Here is a 21,017-nt window from a genome sequence, read left to right as displayed (position 1 = left end):
TCAACGATATTAGGGGCCTAAATCGAAACTTAAGAGAGGAGCCCTAATATTTTTTTTTCCATCATATATACTTTTATTTAAAATCTATTTTTCTAGTTATTTTAGATGTGAAGTCATTAATCAACTACTGTTTTATAATCAATTTGTTTTAATAATTCCTTTTCAAATGATGATAAAATAGTTAATTCATTCAGTCTCTCTTGAGACATTGTTGGTCTTAAAGAAGATTTAATCAATTCTAATTTCAAAAAAACTTCTTTCAGCTGAAACAAATAAACTGTTAACATTATTCTGTAAGCAATATGTGTATTTGGGAAAGAATCGAATCTTTTTATTTGATTGAGTATATCTTCTACTTGTATTATTTCTCATTAACACTTTTAATTCAAAAAATAATCTAAATCATTAATATTAAAATAACTATTATGTGTTAAAGAAAATTCAAGGTTAAGACAATATTTTTTTAAAGGGAAAATTGTATAAAATAGCAAACTATTAATTAAAATTAAATATTATAACACAATTTCATTTAATTCTAATCCGTAGCAAACACTTTGTCATTCGCCTCTCTCCCCAAATATCTCGCTCGCCTCTCTCACTTTATACAAACACAAATGTATAAATTATGTTTGTGTTTGTATAAAGCGTGAGAAAATTGTATATACAAATACAAATACATATCTTTTCGTTCGCCTCTCTCCCCAGATATCTCGCTCGCCACTCTCTCTCGCCTCTCTCACTTTATACAAACACAAATGTATAAATTGTGTTTGTGTTTGAATAAAGGCAGAGAAAATTGTATATACAAATACATATATTTTCGTCCTATACACTTATAATTATACATTACAAATCTTCCCTGCCTAGTTCTATTTTGCCTTTCTTTAATTTCTTTCTCGCTTTATACAAAAAAAATATCTTATTTGTATACAGATTCCAAATATATACTTATATAATTGATTTTTTTTGTATAAGTATACCGAAATATACATATTGATAGAGTTTGCTATGGAGCGCAATTATGCAAACTATAGTTATAGCAAACAAATATGATTTTTTTTGTTTGCTAAACCTAAAATTTACTCTTTAAAAAATTATCATCATGTAGTAATCTCAATATTTTACCACTAAATAAGAAATAAAAAATATTTTCATATGCTTCAATTGGTTCAAATCAAAATGCTTATGCAAATCAGCATTCTAGGTGTTAACCCCTTTTTTTTTCTGAAAAAAGTAGCAACAACCACCATAAAATACCTAAGTGTAATCCACAAAGAATGGTATGGGGAGAGTAAAGTGTGCGTCAAGAAAAAATCGTCCAAAGTAGTATAGAGAAAGAAACAGCAAAACTGAAAATAGTCATGGCAAAGTAGTATAGACAAGTTGAAAAATCATCCTAAACAATAGTGATATAATGATAATCAAAGTTTAAAAAGTTACCAGTGCCATTTATAGGAATATGAAAAAATAAGCGTGCGAAGTGAAAGATTACTGAATTGTAGAGTTTACAGGATAATTGAGAAGCTTTTGAAATAGCTAGTGATGTGCTTGTTAGTTTAGATTGACACATATGTATAAGTTTTTTATAGTATAATATCATTTTTTTTAAGGCATACATACTAGTTGTAAAAATCGTTTGATATCATGACATTTTAGATCAGATGGAGTTGTGATGGTAATAGTGTCTAGTATCCGCAACAATACAACCATTAATGATCTTCAAAGAAGTAGTATTAACAATTATAGTGGATTGTAAAATTTAGAAAATTTGTTTTCTTGGTTGGTGTGAATGGAAGTTTGTTAGCAAAGCCCGCAGTGTTTTAGTTTGCCAGATGGGATGACAAAATCATATGCATTTAAACGAATACATGCAGTTGTAGTGCATTCATCTAGAATTCTGAGAAAGTACCTGCTAGCTGCTTAATGATATACAAGTGCATTCATTAGCCTCCTCCTTGTATGCCAAACTATGTGAAGCACTTGAGAGTGAGTATGATCACTCAGCTCACTATTTATCAGATAGACATCCATCAAAAGGAACTCATCTATGTAGATGATATATAGTCTGGAAATAGTTGAAGAAAGCATTTAAAATGAAAGAAGATATCGGTGATCAAAGAAAATATACTCATCTCAGAAGCTGGACTGGACTGGACTCAGTGGTGCACTAGATACTAATGCCAAGCTAACAACAACCAGACAATATGATGATTACATCACAACTAATAGTGAAATCAATGATTGGATGGATATCAAAGATTGATTGGGAAATTGCAAACATTGATCGATTATTCCCATGTCGTATGCTGAACAATTTTCTTCACCACCGCGTCCGGAAGAGATCCAGCAACTTGTTTAGAAATTCACTTTCACCCTTGAAAACCTCCATTTTTGAATAAGAAGAGAGTATTTTTCATTTTTATGCCATATCTCATACAACTCTGTGAAAACTTGTAACACTGGACTAACTACATAGCTGTGAGTGATATTCATCATCACATTTAGTATGAGAACACTCCAGCAATTTTTTTATGTATGTTCAGCAGCATGGATTTTTGGAGAATCTCTGCACAACATGGAGACTATAGTAGGATAAGTGGCTTCTAAATCGACCATCGAACTTATCATCCAAACGCACTCCATTATCCAAAATATAACCATCTGTTTCTACCTGAGTGGCAGGCAAATTTCTTCACCATTTCCAATGGTTCTCCAGCGCATAGTCCTGTATGGAATGTCCCGTAACTGCCTCCAAAACAGTGTTCAAGACACAACACCTGGAATCCTAACTGAGCCCTTAAAAAAGCAACCCCCAAACAGAGAGCTCTTGGTTTTATCCCATTTCCCGTCCAAGAGTTGGTGGTTTACTTTCAGACCCGCCACCATTTGAGTCAAGTAAGGAGGACCTGAAACCCCTTCATCAAATTCCCCAAAAAACGGTTGATGATTAGGCGGTATCAACTCATCCAGAAAGGGCATCAAATCACGATGAATAGTCGACTCACTTAACAGGGGACTATGGGGTTCATCGTATTTCGCAAATTGCCAATTAAGACAAATCGATACTACTTTTTGTAGGAGTTGAATATGAGGATGAATAAAGCCAGTCAGATTCACGGCCGACCGGAACCAACATTATTCCAAATCGAATGCATTCTGAAGGCGCCGGAGACTCAACAACTACAATGCAGAGACGAGAAGCATCGAAGGATTTGGGATTGTGAAGGTGGTGTAGCGAGCTTCTTCTTTCTTCTAGAAAGAGGAGGGAAAGTTCAGTAAGGAAAGAATGCGATGCTTAATGCTTTTATTCTGGAAGAAGAATATTTGTATTTTGTTCCCAAACAGAAAGAAAAATGAGTTTTTCAAAGTTTGTTTATACATCTCCAAGTTGTGACTTTTTATTTTAAAATTCAACATTTGTGAGATGTTTTTGCAAAATTTGATTAGTAGGAGTATTTAAAATATTTGAAGATAATATTTTCTAAATCTAATTAAACAAATATTTAAAAATAATTCTCTAAAGTTTATGGCTATCTTAGTCTTTCAATTATCAATAAATATTCATTTTAACTCGTACAAGTATATTTAACTTCCGATTATCAATAAATATTCATTTTAACTCGTACAAGTATATATATATTTTTTATGACAAGGAAAACTCGCAATCGCTACCTTTTGGGTGCGCACAGGATAAAACTCAATAAAACTCCCGCTCCTATGCAATAGCTCGCAAACCACATAGGAGAAGTAACCCGCACTAGACAAGTCCGGTGCGACGAGCTTGACCCAGAAGGCAAACTCTTTACTTTTGCTGGCAAGGGGTTTCAAACTACTCGTACGAGCATATTTAACTTCCAATTAATTAAAATATGCTCTTTTAGTCCTTTAAATTCCACGAATCATTGGTAAATTATATGAGCATGTTTAACTTTCAATAAATTAAAGATATTCTTTTAGTCATTTACCTATGATATACATTCAAACTTCATTATAACAATATTCTTGTCTTAAAACAGTACGTTTATTGTAAATTATCTCTTTTATAACAACTATCGTTCTTTTAGTAATATAATTTTAAAACCATATTTATAGAAATAGAATCTCGAAGATTATAATAATACATAAGTGTAGAGATTTGATCAAATATTTCATCTAGTACGTGTGAGTGAGCTAGCGTGAGATAGGCTGACTAGTTTTAAAGTATCTAGAACTAACCACGAGGGTCCTAATATGTGTTTTTACGTACTTTCGGTATCCAGAAGACTCAACGATATGATATTTCTTTTTATGTTTGAAGTTCACATTGAAACTCCAACTAAATTCGAATTATACATTACAAATTCATTTGAAAATGATGTTCCCAAGCAATGGAGTGAAGTGATTCCGGGGCTGGGATCACGAACGGCCCTGTTTCTGAATATACACAGAATAGGGTTTCGATGAGCCCTAGATGAATGTAACCACAATTAACATCACCACGATCAGGCTATCCAACACGGGATGCTGCCCCATGGGATGCTCATTTGAAACCTTTGTCCGGTCAATGCAAGAAGGAGCCCGCTTGCTTCAGAGCGTGCTATTGCGTGAAGCGGAAAGGAACAGCGGAAGAACACACCAGACATGATTTTTTCCGTACTTAGGCCTCGAATATGATATGATATTGTTTAGCATGCTTTATCAAATTTTATTATTGTTCTATTTTTCCTTGGTGTTTCCAACCTCTATATTAGTAATAATTAAAGTGAGTTAATAATTGTCACCCCACTTTCAAAAAGAAAACAAAAATTTAGCTAGAGTGAAGCATCGGATCTAGACTAAGATCTTCATAAATCCTGAGACAGGGAATGAATATAAGTAGGCAGGCATTCGGAGCTGGATTGAGTCCTTTTTCCTTAAGCCAATATCAAGATTGATAGCTGAGTGCTCGCGCGAATGAAAGAAATAAGCATTCTAAACCGTTTCTGTTCAAGAATTCACACACTGGTGTCTACTTCAGGCTCAGCCTCTATCTTTTCTCCATCAGGAGCTTCTTTTTCGTCTGTAGGCGCAGTTCCTTCTTCAGACTGCATTTGAGTTGGAGAAGGCGGCAACAGCTGCACCACATTTTCCACAAGCTCTTCCATTGTTTCTGCAGCTTCCCCAAGATGGGCATCATATTCCCTTAATATCTGATATACGTCAAGAAGAAACAAATATATGTCAGAACCTCAAGCAAAATAAACATAACATGTTAATGATAGTTCCGCCTCTGCAGTTTTAACATACCCAACAATCACCTGGTCACACTGCTTACCATTGTTAATGACTAAAACACGACTTTGCTATTTAGATGAGTGAACCAAGGAGGTAAATAAACCATATCTTCTATTTCCTATCCATTGAGGAAAGGTCATTTCTCCATATTGTCCATTGCTTACAAGTATTAAGATCCCATGTTGTGCAACAATAAAACCACACTTCATAGACATCTAACAAGTTATGATGCTGCAAATTTAAATAGTCAATATACCAAGAACATCATCTTTTCGAAATTACCGGATAAAGTTCAACGAGTGAAGATGGCCTGATATTGATGATGTTAACGGTCTCAACATGCTTAAGTTTGATACATTTACATTTTTCCAGTATGCCACATTTACATTTTTCCAGTTTGATACTTTTACATTTTCCCATGAGTTCACCAATCACTTGTCTTGTCTGATTGCAAGCAGCAGTTTGCTCTAAATAATCATACACCTAGAAGATCAGAAACATTAGATATTGCCGGGCACAACAAAATACTCTCAAACAACAAGTTCAATAATGTAACTTCCAACCTTGAACTCTGATGGTGCAATGGGGACTATGACCCGCGTAGGATCTCTTCCTGCACCTCTGGAGCGTAGAAAATCAAGCACCTCAAAATTTGTGAGAGCACCTGCATCTGCTTTGAGGCTGCAAAAAATAAATAACAAAGACCATGTACTTAGTAGCTCAATGAAGCAATGGGCTTCAATCAGGAACAAAGGCATAAAGAGCTCATACATCTTCATCACCAGAAGCCAGGACACCGTGTTCAAACTATTATTCTTCAATCACTTACAAGGAGTTGCTTGCAGAGGGATGTATCTGTAATTTGGAAGGAGAAAAAACAAGCGTGAGCCTTGTTTTTCCTTTTATCTTTTCCTGCAAGAAAGTGTTTTATTAAGGCTTTCTCTTACTTAGTACATAATCGTTCGTCAGCATTTAAACCAAGTCTAATCAGTTGTAGGCTAAGAAAGCTTCAGAACTTAGTGGTTAGGGCTTCACAAGACGATTTACCAATTAAACCAGAGTAGTTGAAAAAAAAAAGATCACAGTCTTCCATGTTTCTCCTACTCTCCTTTTTATGTTGCAACGGGAGTGGGCAGGAGAACATTTATACCATGCTACTATTACTTTTCATGACGAAGAGCAGTCTCTTTTCAAGCTAATCAAGTTAGTACCACAACATGTTTAGAATGACCCTTAGTTTATTTTAATGTCCAGAGAAGATACACAGTGTCACATGTGTAGTTATCATTAGAGTAGTTTGTGATCCTTTTTAGTGCTGTGTAACTTCTCAGTTTTGTCATGATACTTGTCTATTGGTGCATCCAAGTTCTCACATTGATTTTCTGTTTCTCAGGATTTCTCATGGATTGGCTATTAGTCATATTACAGTTTAGTAACCAAACTGGTATCATTTATCTATCATGAAGTTATTTCGCTGTAAAATGATAAATGTTACTGTACAATTCCAATATATACATGGAAAAAGCATCAAACTTTTAACGAGATAACACAGAGATCATGTGTAATATCTTAGAATTCCTATAGAAAGGATCACATAACCCACAGAACAACAACAACATATCCAGTGTAATCCCACAAGTGGGGTCCAGAGAGGATAGATGTATGCAAACCTTACAACTACCTTGTGGAGGTAGAGAAGTTGTTTTTGAAGTACCGACAACTCAAGTGCAGCAAATCAAAGTAGTTATGAAAAGGGAAAAACGATAGTGATAGTGAAGAAAACATGATAACTAATAAGAAAAGCAGTACAAAGCATTCAGAACAAAGATCAGTAAAATAGTGCAATAACCGAAACACAATAAACAACACATAACTCATCCCACATGTGTAATTATCTATTTTTTTTTTTCATGTATAGAGAAGATACTCAAAAAACTTGCTCCCTTCGATACAAAGGGGCAAAGAAACAGCGGAAGATGTTCAAGTCTAGTTTCGGGTGAATTAAGCAGTCAAAAATTGAATGAAATTCCCTTATAGCTCAAACACACCCACCTTCTATCTCAAAGTACAACTTGCACTCAAGCGCGTAACCTAGTGGTCAATGTAAGTTTCGAACCACAAGCTCTCAAGTACAAATTCCATTAGAGACATTACTTCCTATGTTTCCTAGCCTTGGTGGACAAAATACTTTGGTATCGTGTGGAATTAGTTGAGGTGCATACAAGTTAGCCAAAACACCACAGTTATTAAAAAAAGTACAAGTTAAAATCCATGAAAATAAGCAGCAGCAGCAAAGGGAAACCAAGTAAACCAGCAAACAAGAATTCAGAAAACTGAAAAATATCCATAAAGACATAATTTTTATGCAAACAATTCATTCAAAAAGAAGAAAAATGGCTCGTCCTAGAGATTCTAAAGCTTAATTTAATGGAGAAAGAAGTTAGTTACCTTTCTTTACCACTGAAATTGCAGAGATGGAGGAAACAAGTGAAACAAATAATGGAGGACCAAAAAAGAAGTAGTTATTAGGGCTTTGCTTTTTAGTGAGGGTATTATTGGAATCAAATAAACGATGCCCTAAACATCTCGCATTCAGGCACATTATGAGAAAACATACACTCCCTTTGTTTCAGTTTATTTTTCTTTAAAACTTGTTTATTTTTATATTTCTTATATCCGATTTGATATTTGTATTAAAGTCCGACCTTTGAAAGTTAATTTACCAAATTGCCCTTGTTTTGAAAAGTTTATTTAAGGGATAAAAGGGTAAAAACATTTGTTATTACATTACATAGACGTGGTGCAATTCAAAAGGGGTTTAAGGGTTTAAGGGGTCAGCGCAGAAAGAGAAGCTCAAATTGGGGCAACAGAATGAATAAAGGTTAGATTTTTTTCTGTAACCCACAAAGCATTCTTAAGAAAAAACATGAAATAAAGTTTTCCTTGTTGATTCTTGATTTTGGTGACCCAATATTTAATTACTTGTAAAAAGATAAACTTTATTTTCTACGTTTAGAGAAGAAGCTAGTTGTTGTTGTTGTTCTGGACCAAAAGTTGCTGAATTTTATGTGAAATTGCCCATGAATGGCTGCATAATTGTAATGGAGGAGTCTGAGTGCCAGTGTCATTATGTTTGCAAGTGAGCTATCAAGAAGTTGTGATTTTGAGTTTGAGCTTTTAAAGTTGTGATTTTGTTTGGACATGCGTTTTACTTGGAATTTGAACTTTTGGGAGTGAAAGTGAAATTTGTAAGTGAATCTACCAATATCCGGGTATTGGCTTAAAAAGGTGAGATTTTTTGGGTCCATTAGGCTTATGAAAGCATTATTAACACCTAACATATGAAGGCATATGAGAAACATGAGATTTTTTGGGCAACAGGGTATGTTGAAAATAGTAATTTAGGATGTTAAATAAATGAGAGTTTTAGAATGTTTTCTACTTGCCTCCCTTTCTTTTTGTTCTTTTTATTCTTTTTCTAATTCTACTATTGAATACATGTGTGACTAGTGAATTGAATCTACCTATGTTTGACAGAGTTGACATTGGTTTTTGTCCAGATAAAGGTAAACTTCGAACAGTAGCAGGTCTGCCTCGAACCCTTAATGTGAACAAATTTGCTGAGTCTCGAGCTTCTGAACTTGAATCTCTGCACTCAATTGTAAAAGAGCGTTTAAGTAATGACTTTAGATCTAAAAGAAGCAAGAGAAGGCGAACAACTGGGCATGACAATAGAGTGGCAAAAAGTAGAGTTAGAAAGAAGCAGAAACTAGGAGAGGAGAATCTCAATAAATCAGACAATTTGAAGAACGATAAAAAGGCGCTTCCACGCCATGTTCGTAGGAGAGTTGAGCTTAAAAAGAATTCTCTGAACGGCTTCTCAACTTCAGGAGATGGGACTAAGAGACTCAGAACCCACTTGTGGTATGCTAAGCGTTTCACAATGACAAAACTTTGGGGATTCTACCTACCCCTTGGTGTGCAAGGCAGGTAATAATAACTTTCTGCTCTTTGCCAATATATCTGAAGTGCAGCTACAAATTTTTTAACTTTATCCTTGTGCATTGAAAGGAAACATTTGTTATCTTGTGCTTAAACAAGAAAAAGACTGTTGTTTTACTAATTAAAAAGAAACACATCTGTTCATTGTTCAAATTGCGATTTTTGCCTTGTTGTATTCTCTCTGTTGTGGGAAAGAAGGTCCTTTGCCTGTTTATATTTCATTGATCATGAATACATGATGCAGGGGGAGGGGCTCGAGAGCTCTTCTGAAGAAACTACAAGGAGGAGTACTTGTACATGACGCAAGTTACTGCAGTGCTGTCCAGTTGGAGGGTCCACAGGCAGGCATTTACTCACTCTTTCCTGCCAAAATCTTACTTGATAATTGTTCTTCTCTTTAAATTATTTCCTTTTGGTGCCTGGATTACTTAGAAAGTGATGACATAATTAAATAAATATTTGTCTTATAAAGAAAATTAAATAAGCAATTGTATGTATTTTTTATCTTATGTTGGCCCATAACTTGCAATTATGGGCCCAGAAAAAAGGATTAGCAAGGATAAAGTTGACGTCTGCTAGCTAGAGATTGAGCTTATATAACATGGTCATTCACATTTTCTTTCAGGATTTGTTGATGTCAATCCTAAATACTGTGCTTGTGCCTTCTCCATACTCACATTGTGAGGATGCTCGTAATGACGTACTCTCTGGTGCTATCTATGGTAGTGCTGAGGTGGGTGGTCCATCTTGGTATTTTGATTAAAGTGATATGCCCTCCAAAATTTGCTTGCTTGATACTTGTGTTTCTTCTGGCAGCTCCATCATGTAGGAGCCACTTTTTCTAAGACAATTGCTCCTGTAACCTATATGTGGCAACCGCAGCAGTGTAGGAAAACTGATACAAAGGTCGATCATGCCGATATATGTGGTGAACAACAGAAGATTGATGGATGTGCTTCTTTAAGACGGCTATGGGTTTGGATACATGCTGCTGCTTTCAGTGAAGGATATAATACTTTGCAAAATGCTTGTGAAAGGCAGGTTGAGTAAAGAATCATGTGGTGTCCATTTCTAATGCTATATATAGTGGTCTCATTGTTACTTTCTTCGGTCTCAGATGGTATAATAAAATGGTGATGGCTGAATACGCATTCCTTTTTGATTATAAATGCATACAGTTTACTGAAGATGTGATTTACTTGCCTGTTCCTGTTGCTGTAGATCAGAAATAATGCTTCTTGGTATTCAGGTAGATGCTGCTGGCTCCAGAGTTAGTTGCATTTCCCTTGAGGATCATCTCGGGAAGTTGGAAGTGATTGGATCAAGGGCATCTGAGCTTCTTCAAAAGCTTTTACATCCTGCAACCTGGTGATTTTTTTGAAGGGACAACCTTTCTATTTTAACTGATTTATGAACATGATTACTGAACGTTGTTGTTTTCTGTGCAGTTCTTCATTAAATTCTTCCCCGGTGAAGTATGCATCCTTCATTGAGAATGACGACCAAATCCTTTCTTCAGCTATCTTTTCTCTCTTTGTCAATGATCCTCGATTTTTGAATAAAGATACTACTGATCCTTTGGAAGCAAAGGGTCAAAATATACTATCTTACAAGAAAGATGAGAAGGGAATTCCAAATAGAGACATGAAGTTACTCTCTTGCTCGTCCTTAGAATGTGAAGGACGTCCTGGCTTATCTGAGTGTATAGATCTCTGGGATGCTAAAGAAGGCATTGACCCTCCAATAGAAGAAAACATCCTGTGCATGGAGAAACACCATCAGCGTATGGAGTTGTTTCGTGTTGGTGATGTGAACTCACGCAGACAACAACCTTCTGTTGAGACACGGTTTTCTAGAGTCTGCCCTATACTGCTTCTGAAAAGTGAGAACGAGAAAACTTCTATTATAAGGTGAATCTGCAAGCATAGGCTTTGGAAATGAACATAAGTCTGATTTATATTTACACATGGTTGCTCAATATACTCACTTGACTAGAATACATATTGCATGTGCTGAAACTGAACTCTCATGCCATAAACACCTGTTCTCGAGTTTTGATGTCTTCAACCTTCAACTTGTGGCTAGGTTGATGTCATTATTTTCATACAACGTATTGTTCTGCTTTCACATCTTTTTCTGGTTTAGTTTGTACGCTTAACTTTTGAGGAGGATACATATCTATACGCATCCACCTTAACGACACCACCATCTAATTACAAAAGAAAAGATGGTAACTGCACTTTGTATAGTTGATAGTGTAGGTAATTGTCCTATTGGTTTGTGCTAGTTTCTGGCTTTCTACCGGTGTATCACGTAAGGGTAATAGTCAATAGTAACATAGTGTTTTACTTCTTTGCTAATTGCCTACCAGAAAGCTCAGTAGGAGCTTAGCTAGACAAGCAACTGTCAGCCCTCAAATGTCAGGGGAGAGATCCTTACCAATACATTCTCGATCCGGTTTCAAAGACAAAGCAAAAGGCATCTCTTATATTTCTACAAATAGAAATAAGAAATAAGTGAAAACAATTTTATAGAGAATAAGAAATGAGTAACATAAAATGCATATGCGTATGTGTCTTTGTGTGTGCCTCCTATCCCAGTTGTTTGTCTAGGTTGATTTTTCATGGAGATTAAGGAGAATAAAAATAAGTAGTTTTTATAATAGAGTTTGTAATAAATATGTTAAAATAATAATTAAAGGAATTTAAAAGGGCATAAGATGTCACTTCAAATATGAAATATCAAATTAACTTTTGGAAGATGGTATATTTGCAATTCTTAGGAAATCATGATTTATGATTGTGCTAGAACTTTATATTTGTGTAACATGTTACGCATTTTTCTCTCAAACTTTTCAATACCAATAGCATAAAAACTAAATTTCACTATCAAGTATATATGTTCATATTTTTCCTTCAATTTATTTTGATCGTGCACTTCTGTTAAGGTTACGTTTTCTTTCTTGAAAAACTATATTTTGGTCTTCTACAACAATCTCATCACATCTCTTTTGCTGGTCTAACCACTTGGGAGAATCAGCCTTCATAGTACTCACCTTTGAGTCTTCCTCAATTCAATTACATAAGAAAATGAGGCAATTAAACATCATGCTTTGATAGGAAAATCATGTTCTTATATAGAGAATACCTCATTGTTGTTCTTTTAAATCTCCCTTCAGATGGTCTATTATTCTTCCGCTGTGTTGGATCAAGGTCTTCTGGATCTCTCTTGTGACCAATGGTGCTCAAGCGATTGGTTTGAGGGAGAAGCATTGGATTGCTTGTGATGTTAGTATGCATGTTCTGCTTTCGTTCTGAATTTGAGTTTGACATCAATTTTAGATCCTAATATATGTGTTTCCTCTTTGCAGCTTGGGTTGCCATGCTTTCCAAGGGAATTCCCTGATTGCAACGCACACTCTTGTTTCATGGCCTTGGAGGAAGCTGCTTATGATGAAAAGTCTGAGCTCCGTTCTCCTCACACAAGGACTTGGAAAGTTCCTGTTTCATCTCCATGGGACAGTGTCCGCCTTGCTCTAGAAGGACTCAGTGGGACAGGTCATGATCGGATGCAACATGAACAGCTTTCTCCAAACGATATGATAAAGAACTTGGAAATGAGTACTCCATACTCGAGAAGATGCATAACTGACTCAGAGAGCAGTTGCAGTGCTCCATTCGAGGGATTCGTGGCAAGGACGTCTTATGTTCTGACTCAGTTTTTAGATGAGATCAGTGGTAGTCATCTACTTTTATTTCCCAAAGCGCTTCACAGGACAAAGTGCATATCCAAATTTATGAAGGACGAAAGAATATTCAATGAGGATACAGTTAAGGGCATTTACCAGATAAATCAGGACCAAAAGCTGTGTTTGGTCAGAGTTATTCTGCACGCCCACAGAGAAGGTTCTTTCGAAGAAGGAGCAGTTGTTTGTGCACCTCAAATTGATGATGTAATGTTGTTCACAACCAGGTGACTATTATTATCCATTTTTGTATTCAGTTATTTGGTTGCCTTATCCCATTTAATTATATTTATTTGTTCATTTTAAGAATTTTATCTGCAACACAATTGCCTCTTCATTACAATATGCATGACTAATCCTACTGCTAGATGATGATGCTTTGATAACAAATATCTTTGGCAGATCACTTAGGACATGTAATCTGCCAAAAAATTCGACTTCCATAAAAACATCTGGATAGAGTCTATGAGGTGGCAGAATTGGGAGAACATCATTTAGAAATACATTCATGTATGAGGGCTCAAGTATTTGGCCGATCAGTAGATGCATTAGCTCTGTTCTATGATAATTCACCAATTCTAAGCAAGAGGACACTTGAAATTGGAAGTTCTGATGGGGCAGAATCACGGTTCTTTTGTAAGCTTAATTTGTAGGTTTATGAGGATTGAGTCATTTTTATTTTTCTCGAATAAGATGTTTACGAGGAATCATTTACCTAGGGACGGACAAAGTTATATCACCTTCACTAGCTAGTAGTTACTAGTTAGTATTTATATACATATAGTAGTTACGCATGCTTAGTAGATTATATAGGATCTGTTCTTGTTATTTTGGCCTGTGCTTTGCCATTCAACTAAAGTCGGGAAACCCAATAGCCATTCTTGAAAACTCTGTTCAATTATTAGTAGGTTTGTATTTTGATGTTTAACAGGACTAATCTTACTGATGCTTGCCGAAACTAATTTTAAATAGAGGTAAAGGGAGAGCTTAGAGGTGCTTCTTATTATCAAATGAACCTGTTTTTGAATTACGCAGATCAGAGATTTCCAAAGGAGAACTTCAAGTACCCGAGTCCTTTGTGAGATCATGCTTCTCTCAGCAAGCAACTGGTAAATGGGAATTTCAAGTACCTGAAGATCCTGCTGCCAAAGAATCTTATCGATTACCAATTGGCTTTATTACAACAGGATTTGTTCGAGGAAGGTTAGTAAACTAAACGTTAATTCTGGATGTATTTTCATCGTAGCAATTATGACTTGTACTGAGTTCTTTATCGTGCAGTAAGAAGCCAGTAGCGGTGGCTCTTTGCGAGGCTGTCTGTCTTGCTCATCTGAGAGAGGAACAGTGGAAAGCTGTAGGTGTTAGGAAAAGAAGGAAGGAGATCTATGTCCTGGTTAGAAACTTAAGGTCCACAGCATATAGACTTGCACTTGCTTCTATCGTTCTCGAACAATGGGAAGATGATGTTGAATACATGTGATTAAACATGGGGTTCGCGATGGTTATTTACAGTATTTATGCAGAAAACTCTTCCCGAAAAAAGACAGAGAAATTCCAATCTCATGTTTGGTATGTATTTTTTTTCATTAGTTCATCCAAGAGCAATTAGTTTTAGTTGAAATTCTGATGGGAGACTTTGCTAAATTGTATTTGGTTTGTATCATGGAGATTGTTTTTCTGTAGATTTTGTTACTCTATAAAGGAAAGTTATTAATCAGACAGCTTATACTATGTTTTTTTCATTCTCTTACATTTTTTTCCTGAAAATATATAGTTTAACGCGTGATAGCAGGCTAGTTACCATTTTTACGAGGTCACCAATTATGTTATACTTATCATTAACGTGTTGTTTAACTTGACCTCAGTTGACATCTATGCTTTCCAACTTTGGGTGTGCATAAGTAGACACTTAAATTTGTATAAAGTTGAACAGGTAGACACATGTGTCCCTACGTGACATAATAAACGTAGGACACCCTAAAAAATTAGTTTTTTTTTTTTGGTTTAACATTTACAGAAAACAAAAACATGAAGGGTCTAAATAGATTCAGTTAATCTATGACTAAATACTATAATCAAGGACGAGCATAATTATCTCCTCTCCTCAAATTCACCTAAAACTAATTCAAACCTCAAAAAAAATATCTAACCTATAAATTATGAAACAATTCAATTACATCAACACATTATACATTCAAACAACAATACATATATATATATATAATCACTTAATTTTTGTCGTAGCAAAAATAGTATGGCATCGACCAACGTCATCGTTGTTATGCTTTTCATTGCCATGGTGACGATGTTTGTTGCTTCAAACGTTGTTGTTGTTGTTGCACAAGATGAACAAGACCCGTTATATAAGGAGTGTTACGAGAATGGCATAAAACTCGAGAATGGAAAGAAGCTTGATGGCATGAAAGTCGATGAAAATGTGCAAAGAGCATGTGAAAGCATCGTCTTTGACCTAGAACATTAAGGAAGTGATACGACTATAGGGGTTGTTCAGATGATATCTCTAACCTTAAAGTTCGAGTCACCAAATGAAGGAAGTGATATATATAATTTTCACTTGATGCATTTGTTATTGGCTTTTCTATATTTTGTTTGACAACCAAAAATAAATATTTATGTCACATCAAGAATAATGAAAAATTGAATTTTTCTGTTACATTTAATTCCTTTTTCAGGATACTCATGATTGGATCATGAAAACATTACATGAAAATAATTTGAATAATTCAAATCTAAATCAAATTTATCGGTTTGGTTATTTTGAATTTTCGTTTTGAACCTATAACTTGGGGTACTTTTTTTCATTTTTTCTTCTTGGAAAAGAAAAAATAAACAAAATATTTCTATCAAACCCTTTTAAAAATTATAATTCGTAATTTCATACCAGCCACGATCATATGAAAATTTAGTAAGTTTATATAAGTACAAATACAAGCGCCATCAATATTACAAAAATAAAAATAGAGTTAAACTTGAAATTTCATTCTTGCGTTGCTCGAACTTTTCAAGAATGATGCTCCATCCCATATCAGATCGTCAGAAAAGTGCACTACGACATATGCGCGTCTAACATTTTTGAAGAATCCGAGCACCACCTCAAAAATAGTTAATAAAAGGTTGAAGTTCAACTTTTGTAGTTGAATGATCCCATTCCAAAGATTCCCACCAATCTTTTTCACTTGAATTTATAGTAATCTCTTTAAGTGTAGAAGGAATTTTGAGTTCCTCTTCATGTGAAAAAAACAAAGGCAAATTCCTTAACTTAACACATTCCTTTATTGACACTTTCTTGATTGAATTGCACTTCATTTTTCCATTGCATATGCTTTTCAATTGTGGCAAAGACCATAAGGTTATTCTTGTCATTTTAGGAAAGACGGCGATTCCATCATTTTCTTGATCTTCAATTATTTCTTCGATTTGACTACATGATAGGACATATATCCTCTCGAGATGTCTCAGGTTTGAGCATAGATCAATTGGAAGTAGCTTCTTGATGTTGTGACATCTTTCGATACGTATCATTCTAAGGAGGGAAAAAGTACCAACAAGAGGAATTGAAGGTCTCAAACTTGTTTCACTTTCATCAAAAATACCAACGAAACTAGGCAATTCAAAGAGATCAAGATGCTCGAGAGAGGGGAATAAGACAGATTCTTGTCCTTGTTTTACCTTCATAAGGTACTCTAGTTTGTTGCACCAACGAACTTTGAAGTACTTTAAATCTTTTGAATCGTATAGACATGACAAGAAGTCGGAAAGACAAGTACTAAAGTTGTTGCAACTCTCAATTTTCAAGTGTTGAATGTCTTGTGGAAGCAATACTACTTCATCTTCTTTTCCAAGTCCATAACACTTGACTAATTTATCTGAAATTCTTCCATGATTGAATTCAATTTGTGTCATTTGTCCTAAACCATCATAGTCACCTACTAGAATTCTGTAAAACACGAGGCATCCTTCGTTTTCTTGAGCTCTGATGAACCGGTTGAAGTCATGAATAGTAGAGAACCTACCTTGAAACTCTTCCAACTCGTTTAACACCTCTAGTTCCTCACCTTGAACGTCTATATGATGCGATAACACTAGACGTTGCAGAGTTGAGAGTTGGGGCAATATACCTATTGGTATCCTCTCAAGCCAACGCATTGCATACATACTCAGGCATTTGAGGCTCAATAGAGCCTCAAGGGATTCAGGCAAAGTCTGAATCCCAGTGCCACTCAAGTCCAACTCTTGCAATAACTCGAGCTTTGCCAGAGTTGGAATTGACCTTAGATTCCAACAAAATGCAAGTAAGAGCGCGGTGAGATTCTCTAACTCGGATACAGAATCAGGCAACTTCTCAATGCAAGTGTGGCTTAAATCAAGAACACGTAACGACTTCATGTGCTCGAAGAAAGAATCTGGAATCTTCCACAAGTGATAATTCTGCTGCAACATCAATGTTGTTAGCCTTGGACACTTAGCTGATGTTCCTTCTGGTATTTCAGCTATCTTGTTCCTCATTAGAGATACCTGTAATTCGAAACAAAATTTTAGACGAAAATTATTTAAAAAATCCAAAATCTATCTCATCAAGTTCTAACAAGTTGTGTTGCTCAGACTCTTCAAACATGTCAATAGGCATGTGTCTGATCCTGACACGCGTGCAACAACACTTTGAAGATTCCGAGCAACATAGTATACGTTACAATACCTTGTCCAAATTTTCGATCCATTCATCCTGTTTTGGTGCATCATTAAGCTGAACTCCAGCTTTAACCATAAACATAGGATTTTCATTAGTGATCTTCAATGCCATCTCTCTAATCAAACTATGCATTTTCACACTATTTACGCCACTTTCCAACAAACAAACACCTTCCAATCTGTTCAATATTTCATATCCCTCTTCAAATTCTGCCTCGCGGCTCTCTTGTTCATCGATTAGTCCCTCTAAAACAAATCGAGTTATCAAATGATCTTTCGAGATTTTCTCATCTTCTGGATACAAACAACAGTACAAGAAACATTGTTGTAACTTTTCATCCTTCAATGAATTAAAGCTATATAACAACATCTTCATAACATCATTGTTCTCCTCTTTAAATGATTCTTCGAACGCCTTTCTCCATTCATCAACATTACTCAATTCTAACTCTCTTAACTTTGTAGCTAATGTAACAATCCCAAATGGAAGTCCTTTTGTACAATTATTCACCATAAACTTAGCGATTCCTTCAACTTCTCGCGGAATAATCATCTCATTTCCGAGTTTTTCTATGAACAAACTCCAGGACTCCTCTGCTTCAAGTGTTTTTACTCTGAATTCCCTCTGACATCCCATTTTTCGACATGTTTCGAGTAAACAACTTGTTACTATCAACCTTCCACCTTCAATTTTTAGAGGATTACCTAACATTTTCAAAGGTACATTCTCTAACACATCATCTAGTACTAAAACAAAATCATTTTTCTCTTTGAACGATTCGTGTAACGCGATTGCCCTCTTTTCTTCATCATGTTCCTCTATAAGATCAAATCCAAGTGATTTAGCAATGTCATTTTGTAACACTTTGATGTTACATTGTTGAGAAACATTAATCCAAATAACTTGGGATTTAGTTTTTTGTTCAACAAGGTGATTGATGAGTTTGGCTAAGGTTGTTTTTCCAACACCTTTAACTCCATATATACCAATACTTGTAATAACTTTGTCTTTCTTTAAACATCTCCAAATTCTTTCACATGTTCTTTTTGTTTCTTGACCAAATAACTTTGTTGGAAAAAATGACTCCCTTGCTTCCATTTTTTTTCTTCTCCTAGTAAAAATCAAGAAACAAGATCAATCACATTAAAAAGGCAGTTCGGTGCACTAAGTTTCCGTTATGTATGGGGATACAGAGAAGGGTTGGACTACAAGAGTTTATTGTACTTTGCATTTTGACTATTTCCACAGCTCGAATTCATGATTTTACCAGTTACATAAATGAGAAAAGGACATTTTTATGAACTACAAAGAGATCTAAGTTGAGTTTAAGAGAAATATGGAAAGAGTTTAAACATAACAGTTATTGGTGGATTTCTTCCACATCAACAAGTTATTTCTATAAATATTTCAATTTTCTTACTCCAAAGTCCAAATCACTTGTTCTAATCAATATTTAATTACTTATATCAAGCATTAAAAAGGAATCTCGGTGGGTAAAGTATTTCACATTCACAGAGGATTTATGGAAGGACCGCACTTTAAAAGGTGTCAAGTAGATGGTCTACCCTTAATACAAGCATTAGTCCACAGCTCGAACTTATTGCCACATCATCTTTAGACTAAATCCTCCTTTTTATATTACTAATATGCATAACTTACTATGGTCTAGTTAAATCAGGTCCCAGGATTCAAGTCTTGAGAATAGAATTGTTTTTAATAGAAAATAGTTTATCCCCCAAATGGAATTTCCTAATGTGAATTTACATATTAGTTGAATCCCAAAATGGATATTGGACATCATGTGAGACACGAAAAAAGGAAGTATTCGGGCTATATAGCTTCAACATCCCGTTAGTAATTCATCTATCAAGCCAAAGAAAACGAGTGGAATCTAAAAAATCAGTTGGCTGATCGTTAAATAGATACAAGTAGGTGCAACATTAATAAACAGAGCGGCATACCAAGGAAAAAAAGCAAGAAATAAATACAACAAAACGAAACTTTATGATAACAACATAACATACCAAGGAAAAAAAGCAAGAAATAAATATAACAAAACGAAACTTTACGACAACAATAACGAAACTTTACGACAGCAACACAACAAAGATGAAATTTAGACTATCTTGTAGTAAATATTAGAAGTTGCAAGGTAAGATAAAGTAAAGAGAGAGCACCATACCTTAAAAACTTTTATTATCTCTTTAATTCAAAATGTGAATTCAGCTATTTCTTGAGGTGCCATCATTTTTCTGAAAATTAGCCAAACACAAATCATAAAGAAAAAAAAATACTACAAAATAAATGTAAGGAATATTTGTTAAGCAAAGAGTTCAAGATCAATGATTTTATTTTTTTTTACTTTTGAAAGAGAATGAAAATGAATTAATGAAAATCATGAAGCAAATAACGTTAGTTATAAACAATGTTTGTGATAAAATGCTTACCACTAAAATCAAGTGGAAAATACCAAGTCAAATATGCTTAATAAAATTATTATTATTACATTGTTTAATTAGTTTGGTACATTATAAAATAACATGTCATATATATATATATATATATAATTTTTAAACTAAAAATCTTATGAACCTTTGAACATGTAGACCACTACCCATTCTTTGCACTTCCATATTGTGTTGTATAATTGGTATCCTTATTTTATTTTATTTTATTTTATTTTTATATATATAAATTAAACTTTGAGAATATTCTTGTTGGTAGATCTTTTAGGGTCTTCCCTATTTTCTTCAACCAAATTTCTTATTTTATAGAGAAATTATTTGTGTTATGTACATGTCAATATTAATGCCTAAGCAATTTTGTATAATAATTAAATCATTTGGTAGAATACTAAGAGCTCCTTTTGTATCGTTGATCTGAGAGACCATTGTACTTGTTTATTTTTTTGTTTAAGGTTTGAAAGGTTGAGTTTTATCGAGTTTAAATGTTCAGTTAGCAAAGTTGTAAGTAGAAGGATCTAATTTATAATCTGAGCCAAATAAAAAAGGTCCCTCAAGTCATTCCGCCTATTTAAAAACAAAAGTAGTTAATCTTATTTCAAGAATATTTATTTTTAAGGGTAAAATGAAAAATAAAATAATTAATTCTACCTTAATTTTATAAATTGATTGTATTTTGAGACGAACATTATTAGTAACCTTGACAACTAATATGAGACGGAAAAGAGTACTAAAGTATTTGAAAATCAAATGTCCATTACAATTGGTACACTTGTACTCTCTATGTTCTATAATAATTGTCAACATTATTGAAGATGTTCGTTTCAAAATATTGGTTAATTTA

At 34.5% G+C, this 21,017-nt stretch overlaps 4 protein-coding genes across 5 annotated transcripts in view; 2 read left to right on the top strand and 2 right to left on the bottom strand.

Annotated features, from left to right (window-relative positions):
- Positions 1–2,073: 2,073 nt before the first annotated feature.
- The window catches only part of LOC125837238 (dihydrolipoyllysine-residue acetyltransferase component 1 of pyruvate dehydrogenase complex, mitochondrial), a 164,818-nt gene continuing 145,874 nt past the window's right edge, over positions 2,074–21,017 (top strand). For both annotated transcript variants that reach the window (XM_049516395.1, XM_049516392.1), the window contains exon 1: positions 2,074–2,087. The gene's annotated coding sequence lies outside the window, so the exon portion shown is untranslated. The remainder of the gene's footprint in view (positions 2,088–21,017) is intronic.
- On the bottom strand, positions 4,905–7,765 carry LOC125837249 (uncharacterized). The gene is made up of 5 exons (XM_049516411.1): positions 7,703–7,765; positions 6,025–6,110; positions 5,817–5,934; positions 5,536–5,736; positions 4,905–5,168 (listed from the first exon to the last, which is right to left on the bottom strand). The coding sequence occupies exons 2-5, from the start codon at positions 6,030–6,032 to the stop codon at positions 4,974–4,976; spliced, it is 522 nt and encodes a 173-aa protein (XP_049372368.1). The 5' UTR covers positions 6,033–6,110; positions 7,703–7,765; the 3' UTR covers positions 4,905–4,973.
- On the top strand, positions 8,072–14,577 carry LOC125837250 (ribonucleases P/MRP protein subunit POP1). The gene is made up of 11 exons (XM_049516412.1): positions 8,072–8,134; positions 8,814–9,243; positions 9,500–9,596; positions 9,881–9,988; positions 10,072–10,296; positions 10,505–10,623; positions 10,704–11,165; positions 12,434–12,542; positions 12,626–13,227; positions 14,036–14,203; positions 14,282–14,577. Exons 1-11 carry the CDS (start codon positions 8,125–8,127, stop codon positions 14,478–14,480), a joined length of 2,529 nt encoding a protein of 842 aa, XP_049372369.1. The 5' UTR covers positions 8,072–8,124; the 3' UTR covers positions 14,481–14,577.
- LOC125836969 (probable disease resistance protein At4g27220) lies at positions 16,115–18,809 on the bottom strand. Its single transcript, XM_049516110.1, has 2 exons — positions 17,718–18,809; positions 16,115–17,536 (listed from the first exon to the last, which is right to left on the bottom strand). The coding sequence occupies exons 1-2, from the start codon at positions 18,807–18,809 to the stop codon at positions 16,115–16,117; spliced, it is 2,514 nt and encodes an 837-aa protein (XP_049372067.1).

This window comes from Solanum verrucosum, unplaced genomic scaffold, assembly GCF_900185275.1.
Source record: "Solanum verrucosum unplaced genomic scaffold, falcon-dt-bn FXZP01000165.1, whole genome shotgun sequence".
NCBI lineage: Eukaryota > Viridiplantae > Streptophyta > Magnoliopsida > Solanales > Solanaceae > Solanum > Solanum verrucosum.
The sequence above is the reverse complement of the archived record's forward strand: the minus strand, read 5'-3'. Positions and strand labels throughout refer to the sequence as shown.

What these genes read in the sequence shown, in the direction of transcription:
- LOC125836969 (XM_049516110.1), bottom strand. Translation starts at nt 18,809, where the DNA reads ATGGAAGCAAGGGAGTCATTTTTTCCAACAAAGTTATTTGGTCAAGAA. An exon ending in GGATCGAAAATTTGGACAAG is followed by an intron (nt 17,537 to 17,717) that starts GTATTGTAACGT and finishes TTCGAATTACAG; the next exon opens with GTATCTCTAATGAGGAACAA.
- LOC125837249 (XM_049516411.1), bottom strand. An exon ending in TTGCACCATCAGAGTTCAAG is followed by an intron (nt 5,737 to 5,816) that starts GTTGGAAGTTAC and finishes CTGATCTTCTAG; the next exon opens with GTGTATGATTATTTAGAGCA. An exon ending in CACTCGTTGAACTTTATCCG is followed by an intron (nt 5,169 to 5,535) that starts GTAATTTCGAAA and finishes GACGTATATCAG; the next exon opens with ATATTAAGGGAATATGATGC.
- LOC125837250 (XM_049516412.1), top strand. An exon ending in AGCATTGGATTGCTTGTGAT is followed by an intron (nt 12,543 to 12,625) that starts GTTAGTATGCAT and finishes TCCTCTTTGCAG; the next exon opens with CTTGGGTTGCCATGCTTTCC. An exon ending in GTAATGTTGTTCACAACCAG is followed by an intron (nt 13,228 to 14,035) that starts GTGACTATTATT and finishes TGAATTACGCAG; the next exon opens with ATCAGAGATTTCCAAAGGAG.